Raw genomic sequence first — 11,412 nt, forward strand, 5'->3', positions numbered from 1 at the left:
ACAGAGGACACCTCATCAGGTTTTCAACGATTCGTGGAACACCCTTTGGTGTTCCACTTATGACCTCTTGTCCAACCTCGGCCAACATGGTCCCCCCTTCGATCCTTAATCCTTACTGAGAAACTGAGATGCAGGTGTGTGAGCTCACCGCTGCTCTCCGCAGAGAGAACAGAACACACAGTCGTTTTTTCTCATCAGGCCCATCCAGATCGCTCTGCGCTCCCTCTCTGATGCATTTCCTGTATAGACGTTCTTGTGGGAGCGAACAGAGGCAAGCAGGTGCGTGGGATTAGCAGGGGACTGTAGGGGATGGCTGGCCATGGCGTGCAGATGAAAGACTCTGGTTTAGGTTCCCACAGTACAGTAACCAATGAGGAGGGAACTCAGAGCAGGTACCGTGATGTGGTGTGTGTTGAACGCCACGTTCAGGAGGGAAGTGGGCCGCTGGTCACAACCTGAGTATTCAGTTCAGTCAAATATCCCCTGACTACTAAGCCAAGTGATGATGGCAACGTAATTACTTTGAAAAAAACCTTGTGTTGACATTTGAATAAGCTTCAGTTTTTATAATCACAGAAACGTGTTGTGTTGATCAAACGTAGTAGGTTTTTGTCATGTTTTCTGTCTTTATGAGTACATTGTAAAAAACTCCCAGCATCACATGTATTCTCTAGCTCCTGATCTCAGCTGTGGTCACAGGGCTACATCTCCGTCTCTGTTTCAGAGAGCTGTGTCTCAGTCTCCTCTCTCCCTCTGTCACTCTCAGAAGACTATCTCTCTCTCTCTCTCTCTCTGAGGGCCATGTCTCAGTCTCTCTCCCTTCTCTCACAGAGGACTATGCCTCCATGTGTAACGTGCCAATAAGTGAAGGACAGGGGCGTCCGTATGGTCGCGACGCCCTTGTGGCTGAGCCCATCCAGGAGTACGAGGTCAACCTGGACTATGAACCTCGCCCCGACCAGCCTGGTGCCCTGCCCCTGTACGAGGACGAGGAGAGTGAGTGAACCAGTCCCCACCACACTGTACAACACACTGATGAAGCTCAAACATGCAGAGAGAGGGGATAGCATGAGGAGCTTGGGACAAGCTGCCTATTCTCTCAATGATAGCTCTTTACTGCCATCTTGTGTCCACATGAATTACTGCCATGACCACACATTCTTTCTGTAGGTAGGCACAAATGGTAGTCATGTTACAGTTTCTGTATTTTCAGTGTAACCAAGGTCTTCCAAGAACATAAAGAGATGATTCATTATTCATTAGTTTATCCAGTCAAGCTAGTTAAATGTAGATGATTTTTAAATAATAATTTCCCCGCATTCACATATTAAATCAGTCATTATCATGAATTATATCTTCATCTGAGTGGGATTAATGGAACACCTCATTCCCTGCCCTCATCCTGCAGCCCCGTACGATGCGTTTGAGGGCCTGAGAGCGGAAGAGTGTGGCATTCTGAACGGCTGTGAGAACGGGCGCTGCGTACGGGTACAGGAGGGCTACACCTGCGACTGCTTCGACGGATACACCCTGGACATGTCCCGCATGGCGTGTGTGGGTAAGACATGGGTGGAGGACTCACACACACACACTGAATAGACTAGAAGGAAAATAGTAAATCTCTCCTCAACCCTCAACCAGGAAAGGCTTTCATGCATGTTGTTGATGTTAGGTCCGTGTGCGCAGTGAAGTGCAGGGCGTGCTGCTCTGTTTTAAGCCAGTTGCAGCTATGCTAGGTCTTTCTTTGATGCTCCTGGCAATGTTAATGGGACAGAATCGGAGCCTGAACAACAAGTACAGTCGAGCGGTGTCAAAAATGCAGGTGATCTTTTTATAACAGAGATACAGTACATACCTCTCCCCATCTTCACAGCAACTTGACCATTATAACTGGTCGTCCAATGTTACTCCTAAGAGTTCAGGTTCCTCAACGGTCACGCCCTTTATGTTCAACTCGTTAGGTCTTAGAGAATGTGTGTTTACCGAGAATGGGGGCGACAAACAAAAAACATCCAGTCAGCGGCAGTCCTGTGGGGGAAAACAGCTTGTTAACGAGAGGTCGAAGGAGAATGGCAAGAATCGTGCAAGCTAACAGGCGGGTCACAAACAGGGCAAATAACGGCAGTGTACAACAGTGGTGTGCAGAACAGCACTTTAGGTCCCTTGATACCAACTGAGCAATGTTTCCATGCCCCAAAGAAGTCAGGCTGTTCTGTTGGCAAAAGGGGGTCCGACCCGGTACTAGATCCGGTGTGCCTAATAAACTGTCCACTGAGTGTATGTAGACTGTGCTAACATAATACCCCTCTTCTCTCTCACAGATGTGAATGAATGTTCCGAGCTCAACAACCGGATGTCCCTCTGCAAGAACGCTAAATGTATCAACACGGAAGGGTCCTACAAGTGTGTGTGCCTGCCGGGATACACCCCCTCTGAGCAGCCTAACTACTGCGTGGCCAGGGAACAAGAGGCAGCAGCAGCAGCGCGCACAGAGAGGGAGTGAGCCCCCATGGCCAGTAGAGGGACACCCAACACACTAAAAACACACTTATTTAATCCAAGCCCATATACTCTGCACTGTATAAAAACACACTAAACAAAACAACAAAATCATTTACTTGATATGAAGATCCAATTTAACCAACTATGTGGTGCCCTGTGATGGAGAAACACAACATTGTATAAAATGTATGTTTGTTTTTTGTAAGTTTAACTTTTTATATTAGAAGGAGTTTATGCGCGCTAGAGGAGCTTTCGCTCTCCTAACGCAACGACAAACCCTATGAACTCTTACTGGGGGATAACCTTTTATTTTCTACCCAGTCCAAAACGCCTTGTGTGTGGATATTTAATTCAGTGAAGAGGCCAGCCGTCCCTTTGCTCTCCCCGTTCTCCCTCTTCCTCACAGTCCTCCTCCTCGTACGGTGGCTGTGGAGGACTGCCTGCCTGGTTATGAATGGACAGCAATAAGATCTTTGCTCCGTGGCTTCACACAAACATACAGTATGCACACTACTGTAATATAATTTTGTTCATGTAAATTCTTTGGAATAAGCTTTTTTTCTAGGCATTTTTTTTTGTATTAATGATAAATGCAAACACAAAACTACTTCTCTGTGCCTTGGACATTGGACAATAGCAGGTTTTTATTTCTTATTTTCTTTTTTTTCTTGCCTGCCCTGTGGAGCAGTCATATTCCCTACCCTTTAGGTTTTTTTCTTGAGATATTGTTTTATTTCTTTGAACAAAAATTCTATGACATTTTGCTTGTATTTTTTTCATACTTTAATGGAACCTTTTTCTGCATTTTACTGCAATGTCTAAAAGTCTTGCCAGGTTGCAAAGCTGCTATGGGACAGCCGTGGGAGGAATTTTGTACATTTAAACAGAAGAGTTGAGAAACCAGTTTATGTATTTGTAATTTGTACATGAAAAATAGCTCTTGTATGAATATTCATATTATGATGTATATTAAACCCCTGGTAATAAATCACAAATGGTGATATTTATACTTCCTGGTATGTGATGGCACTTATTATTAGAAGCAACAAAGACCTATTCATATTGTGCTCAATAGCTGTACCTAGAACCATAGTCATGTGACCCATGTCCGATAACACAGGCTAGACCACAATGGACACAAAAGAAATGGGTCATCTTTACAACTGTTACTATCAATACATTTTCTATCATACCTTTCCAACCCTCCGTTTCCATATGGTTCATTCATATCATATTCATATTGTTAATGTTCATCAGACCAGTGCTATTATTAGCCTGTGTAGTCTCAGGGTTAAGGTGAACACACTTCACTTAACATGAACTGTTTGATCAGCAGAGAAATACCTCGTCGGAGATGATGTTTTCTGCATTATAGGAATATGAATTGGCACCAGAGTGTCAAGACCCTCCTCTGATCAGAGGAAAAGAGACTGAGTCGCTTCAACTACCAATGAGCTTGCTGCTGTTGTTGCTGCGTTCTTTTTGCTCGCGGATCTTGAGGATTTCAGCACATGCCTGTCACTCCCCACGCTCCCTATTGCCCCATGTTCCAGTGTCCCCTCTGTCATTTTTTCCCATTGACACAGACAGTGCAACCACAGTTCTGATGTCAACACGTAGAAAACCTGAGCAATCATTTTAGTTCCCTGCTGCTGTTCTTAATATAGGCCAACAGTGACATGGCTGAAGCTCAGTGGTTGGATCTGGTTATTATAGATCTGTGTGTTTGTGATTTTGGCTCTGTTATAACCACTAGGATCTGAATGGCACAGTAGCGGGACCAGTGTAAAAACACCACAACCAGTTAGTTAATAAATGTTAAGTGTTACTGTTGCCTTCCTCCTGGCTGGCTACCCAGATGGGGCTTTCCCACAGTGACAAGGGGACAGCGGAAACCTTTGACTGGGGACTCAAACAGAATTAAACTCAGCTTAGCACCTCCAGTGCCAGGCTTGACCATACTTTCTGCCGAAAAAAAGAGCCACCCGGGTGGTAACCGAGAATTCCCCCTGTTAGGTCATTTGGAAGAGATGAGGCATTTCCCTTGTTGCCTCTCAATCACATCGGAAGCCCACTCTGTAGAATATTTAACTGGAATAGTGTGTTGACTTCTACCCTGACCATTGTAGACTGCTACTTTAAGAATATTGTATGTTTAATGCTTATGTACTGTACTCCCCAATAGTATGTAAATTATGTTTTTTCATTCACCAAGCCCTCTATGTGGCATCACTTCCTACCCTGCTAAGCCCATGTTGTTTTTGAGGGCTTGGTTCCTGTTGTGGGTATGGGATCTTTTCTGATGTCAGGACTTAGATCAGCTCAGGCTCAGCCAATGGTTAGAGCCGACTTTAACTTGTCCCTCCAAGGTTAAAAGTCCAGCTTTCTAGTCCCCATGGGCCCTAACCCTAACCCTAACCCGAGTTAAGCGTGCGTAAATGGAACGTAATTCCCTTTTTATGCACTTCTCTCTATACGTATTCTGACCTTGAACTTGAGAATAGTATGCTATACACCTGCTATTCATTTTGGGTGGAGATAGAAGAAATGAAGGTGTGGCACAGGTGTGTCTACAGATATGGCATATTCTGACCTTGACTTAATTCCTTAATAATTCCACCAGCTTTACACGCAACGAAACCATAAATAAGGTCTAGCGAACCTGCCGGTTCCTTGTGGAAAAAGTATGTACTTTATTTTTTCTGAGAGAAATAACAGCATTCTCCATGCACTGTAATTTACAACTTGATAAGTGCTAGGTAAATGAGAAATCCGTTTGGATTGGTAGTAAATCTAAATTACACTTGTTTTTACCTTATAATCGCTGGAGACAAATGTGAAACCAGTCATATAGCAGCAAACTGAAGCATATCAAACTATAAACTTTCCCACAGTAATGTTGATGAAATGCTGTGCCTTTATGCAGAATTTAAATTGTTCGGCCTTTTAACTTGCAGGGATGGGCGTTCTCGAATGTCAACCTTTTACTGCAGTGGGCTAAATCAGGGTCACACAGAATGTTTCTTGGTAGTCTTAAACAAATCTACATTGAAACAAAAAAGTGTACACCTCACACACATTGTTATGCACTTAAAAGACGACACATGTACCATGTCATATATAGAGATGACATTTATGAAATGTAGAGTTTGTGTCACAATATTACATTTTATACACACATCACAGAAGACTGAAATATAACGAAAGCGTTTGACATAGAAACACTGGATTTTCGTTGTAAAAAAAAGTTAATTATGAAAAATATGAATAACATTCCACCCATTCAACTGCATGAAAGGAGTTATAGGCTACCCCGACTTTCTCTGTTTCCCATTTCTTTCTTGTTAAATATTAGCCACTTTCACTACCGACTGTCAGTAGGCCTAATAACAACACTAACAATTTACTGTTAGTTCCCTTCAGTTGGTATAGCCTACATTATCATTCCATTTAATTACCTTTTTTAGTTTAGCTTCATTTGCTTCCTCTGTAAACGCCGTCACGGCCATGTGTTTGAGGGTCATTAGTAACGGTTGATAAATAAAACATTTAATCGTTATGGAGCTAAGAGCAGACCAAGCCAGACCAAACAGTTTGAACCTGACGCATGGCACAATAATTGTCTGTGTCGTCACACAGTTCCATGTTTAGTGCAGGCAATAGACAAGGTTATAGTTTACTATTGTACACTATTCTCCCTTTTATTATTCTATGTACACTAATTTCCAACATTACCATGTGTTAAAGAACGGAATGTGGCAATGTTTTTCTTTCCTGCATAAATGCTCTCCAAACCTGTTTTTTTATGATTCATAAATACTTTCCTAACACTGAATAATCTACAAGATCAAAGTATTTTTAAATCTACCAATAGGTGCTGAAACAGAGACGAATATGTATATATTTAGATGGCTTTCTTTCGTTAATATTCTGAAACCTTTCAATATATTCTATTGAGTCTGTTGATAATATTCTAACTAAAAGGTACATCCTATTTAAAGGGATGGCTTAAGATAAATGTACTGAAAACCCTATTGAATAAAAACTCCACTAGAGCTGGGAGGGTTTTCAGCGGTTGGAATACAATTACTCAGTGCGCGCAAGGGAACCACACCTGCAAAGCCTGTTACGCACCTTCATAAGGTAAGTCTGGATACCAACTACTGACAAGTGCTTAGGAAAGGCGTGCTTAAGAAAGGTGTAATTTCCTAAATCGGAATCGGGCCCCTAAAGCCTAAATCATGTATCACTGAGCAGTCTGCTAAAGAACAAGGGAAGAGAAGAGCTGTGTCAGATGGATAAGTTGTACCAAGTAGTTCTACATTTAAGGAGTAGCATCGTACTCTTGGTTGAAGCAACCTTACACCGAGTCCAGCAGGAGATGGTAAGGGAAAGCTGTTTGCATTTGTAAATTCAGAGTTTGTATGCCTTCTGTTGGGTTTGATATGCAGCAGTACACCCCTTCTCTTGTCGAATTGCACCATTTTAGTCTTGCCCTTGTTTCCTAAAGCTAAACCTACAGTACAGTCAAATGTTTGGACGCACCTACTCATTCAAGGGTTTTTCTTTATTTTTACCATTTTCTACATTGTATTATAATAGTGAAGACATCAAAACTATGAAACAAAACACATGGAATGATGTAGTAACCAAAAAAAGTGGTGAATAAATCAAAATATATTTTATATTTGAGATTCTTCAAAGTAGCCACCCTTTGCCTTGATGACAGCATTGCACACAAATATTGATGATCCACTTTTCTTTGAAAATATATATAATCATTTAGCGAGCTTACAGGCAATACATGACTCAATTATTGGTCTTCCGAGTGGTGCAGCAGTCTAAGGCACTGCACCTCAGTGCTTGAGGCGTCACTACAGACACCCTGGTTCAATTCCAGGCTGTATCACAACCGGCCATGATTGGGAGTCCCATAGGGTGGCACACAATTGGCCCAGCGTCGTCCGGGTTTGGCTGGGGTAGGCCGTCATTGTAAATAAGAATTTGTTCTTAACCGACTTGTCTAGTTGAATAAAGGTTACATTTAAAATATTCTAATTTCGGTTTTAAGTACCTCAATCGAACATATGGAAATCACACTACAAACTATCACCCTCATACACTTAAGGAATTTACAAATATTATGGATATATTGGAACTAGTGCATATATGGAGGCTTAAATATCCTGACCTAGTGAGATATATATGGAGGAAGCTCAGTCAAGCTAGTCATCTTGACTACAATCTTATGTCATTCTCGCTGCTACCAAAAGTTTAAAAAGTGGTGATAGGGGACAGAATGCGGTCGGACCATTAAATAATTGGCATATACATTACTCTTACAGAATTTCCACATTGGCAAGGATATTGGAAATTTAATCAAAGCCTATGATAACTTGTTTTTAACTAGGACAGAATAATTTATAACTAACTTTTTCTGACATAACATTGGTACAGCAGATCCCCTTATTGTATGGGACACTTTTAAATGTGCCTTTAGAGGCAATGCAATACAATACTCATCTTTAAAACAAAAACATTTTAGGTGAAATAGTTATTTTTTTTAAAGGAAATAAAGGAATGAACAGTACAGATAGATAGCAATAAAAACGGTAACATAAGGCACATAATAAGTTAGAGGAAAAACAAAAAGAAATGGATGGAATATGGGCAGAATTCACCAAATATATATTTTTTTATCTTCAACAGAAATGCTACCAAAATAATTTACAGAAGCTTGTTACAAATGACGGAGTTTTCATTTGTCTCCTCCATTTCCACAAGCTGAACTTAATTGTAAGGATTTTTTTCTAATAATAGTGTAAAATGAACAGCTATACAGAAAGACTAATGTTAAGGCCTAATTACAGAGGAAGAACTTCTAGATGCAATTAAAGCCTTAAAGTCCTGGAAAACTCCAGGCCTGGATTGCATACCATTTGAGAAAGCAGCCTGATATTCATAGATGGCTTTGAATTTATATATAAATGCCTGGACTATTTTAATTTTGGATAATCTCTAATACAATGGGTTAAAGTTATATATAGTACCCCAGGTGCAAAATAATAAATATGGCTACTTCTCAGAAAGTATTAAATTGTCAAGAGGATTAAAACAAGGCTGTCCACTATCAGCATATTTATTTATTATGGCCATTGAAATGTTAGCTATTAAAATCAGATCCAATAATAATATCAAGGGGCTAGAAATCCAGGGCGTCATTGTGCGCTGACAATTCATGTTGCTTTCTTTTAAATCCGCAGTTTGGATCCCTGCACAGCCTCATAGAGGATCTAGATAATTTTTCTAACCTCTGTGGATTACAACCGAATTATGAGAAATGCACCAAATTATGTATTGGCTCTCTAAAAAATACAATGTTTACCATGTAGTTTACCAAAAACTGGTCCCACAGTAAAGTGGACATACTTGGTATTCATATCTCGAAAGAAAGAAAGGATCTCACTGCAATACATTTTAATAGAAAGTTAGACAAATTAGATAAGATTTTGCTGCCATGGAAAGGCCAACACCTGTCTATTTGTGGAAAAATCACCCTGATTAATTATTTAGTCACATCCCAGTTTACCTTTTTACTTATGGCCCTGCCTACACCTAACAACTTGTTTTTTTAAATTATATGAGCAAAAAATATGACACTTTATTTGGGTTGGGTTAAAATGCGGAAGAATGCATCCAGTTGTGCAACTGACTAGGTATCAGCCTCCTCAACACTAGACTTGCTCTTGGCAATCTTTTTAGACATAACACATGTAACAGCACATGCTGGGAACACTCTAGGATATTTCTCTGATAACCCATCAGTTTCCTTTACTCTGGGCACCTTACAAATTACACGATTTGTCACAACCCAGGTAGGCTAGGCCTCACTCCAATGACCACGGGAACAGAAACAACATCAGACTCGAGTTCCTCGTTATACAAATGAACTTCCATGCATCTCCACACCTTGAACCAAAACATTGTAACCAGTTGCTGATGTGTCAGACAAAGGCAAAACACCCTCCAAAATGAAGGACTGGGCTGCCCCAGTGTCCCACTGTTTCTTCACAGGCTACCTAACAGCATCACCACTCTGCAGAGACACAAACCCATCTGAAACAAAGGGTTCATACAAATCTGATCCAAAATCTTCTTTAGGCGATAAACCAGTTCCAACCAGAGACTTCATGGGCTGGAGGGCTCCCACAAGAAGAAACAGCTTTTTCTTTCTCTTATTTTTCTGTTTCAACTTAGGACACAATATGGCCTTTCTCACAGTAATATGGCCTTTCTCATAACGACGAACTAGCGGATACAAATAACCAGTTTTCTGCCCATCCCTGTCTTTGGGCACTGGGGAAAAAGACTGAAACCTTTTAGTGGGAGGTGACTTCTCTGGATAGTCTTTTGTGTAGGGATCAGTAAGTCATTTTATGTGTCAACACTTTTTCTCAAGAGTGAGATCCTTGTGCTCGTTAACGTAGGTAACAGCCCTTTCTTTTAAACTGAAGGATAGCAGCTTTAACAGTGTCATAATCTGAGCCCTGATCATGAGATAGAGTGGCGTAGATGTTGAGCTTTTACCACGAAAACACTTTGGAGGAGCAGCGAACAGATATTGCGTGGCCGTTTTAGGGCTGTGGCAAACTGCTCAAACAGAGTAAAATATACATGTACGTCCACCTCCATTTCATTGAAAGGCGGTACAAGCCAGATGTTCCGACCAAGATCAAACGCTGTTGAGAGTGCATGATGGCCTGAATGGATACTGAGTGCTTCCAGATCTAACTGCTTTAATCAAATAGCATGCCCTAAACCAAGTTCCCCTTTCTTTAACTCAAACTCTAATCTCTGTTGCTCCAATTTTTCCTGTAGTTCTACCTCCTGCAGCTACACGTCCTCTACTACCTGTAGCACCCTTTTAATCATCCTCTCTCCAGGAGTATTTCCTTCTCCACCAAAACAGCATTGAGTAACTATTTTATAACTTATTTTGAATGGGTAGATGTCAAACTAATCAGATTTGCCTTCTTACATTTATCTAGTATCTCTCAAGTAGGATTTTCCACAAATGCTTCCATGTATTTTGTCTGTGCTTATTACGTTGTTAAACTGATTTCACCGGTCTTATAACCCTCCTACGTTGTTTGTCAGTGACAAAAACGCTACAAAATATATGTAGTCTGAAAAGACAATCTGAAGGAACCAAGAATCATTTAGCTGTTTGATTTTACATTTTAAGACCCCTTGAAGTATAAAAAATATATAATATATTAAAAGAAAATATTTAATGAAAAATTATTTTTGGCCTTACTGCTATTAGCCCATCCAAGAGCATTGAATAACCGATTCAATACATGGAACAACAGATAGTCCCCCCAAAAAATCTAAAGGAAGTTTGTTCTGAAGTGTCTGTCCTATATTTGAGAGATATAAGAAAGATCAGGAAACATAAAAAAGGGGGTTGGCACTAATCAGTGTCCATATATACTGTACTTCCATTCATTTTTTCAACTGGTACTGCGGGATCTTCAGACGAGTCTTGTGAGGCCTGTGGGCTTCCTCGAGCAAAACAACAACATGTACGTGTTCGTGAGGGTCTCGCCTTTCCACATATTCATATTAGTGTGTAGCTGTACCGACTTCAGACAAGTCCCAAGACGCTTGTGAACACCATTGTGTTCGTGGGAGTCTCATCTCTCCATAGAGGGGTAACACATCCTTACTAACAAGGTAACTTCAATCAGTGCTCGCCACCCCTAATCAGGACGAATCGAAATGGAGATAAAATCTATAGCCTATAACACCCTACAGGTCAGTGGCTATCACTAACAGCTCTCATCTGTACAGTGAGGGGAAAAAGTATTTGATCCCCTGCTGATTTTGTACGTTTGCCCACTGACAAAT

General features: G+C 40.9%; 1 protein-coding gene across 4 annotated transcripts in view; it reads left to right on the plus strand.

Moving 5' to 3' along the window:
- The window catches only part of LOC115153174 (latent-transforming growth factor beta-binding protein 1), a 121,168-nt gene extending 117,657 nt beyond the window's left edge, over nucleotides 1-3,511 (plus strand). For all 4 annotated transcript variants that reach the window (XM_029698310.1, XM_029698309.1, XM_029698311.1 and 1 more), the window contains 3 exons: nucleotides 832-996; nucleotides 1,409-1,558; nucleotides 2,322-3,511. In XM_029698310.1, coding sequence (XP_029554170.1) covers nucleotides 832-996; nucleotides 1,409-1,558; nucleotides 2,322-2,503 — 497 coding nt within the window. In that variant the 3' untranslated portion in view covers nucleotides 2,504-3,511. The remainder of the gene's footprint in view (nucleotides 1-831; nucleotides 997-1,408; nucleotides 1,559-2,321) is intronic.
- Nucleotides 3,512-11,412: the final 7,901 nt, after the last annotated feature.

This window comes from Salmo trutta, chromosome 18, assembly GCF_901001165.1.
Source record: "Salmo trutta chromosome 18, fSalTru1.1, whole genome shotgun sequence".
NCBI classification, from domain to species: Eukaryota; Metazoa; Chordata; class Actinopteri; order Salmoniformes; family Salmonidae; genus Salmo; species Salmo trutta.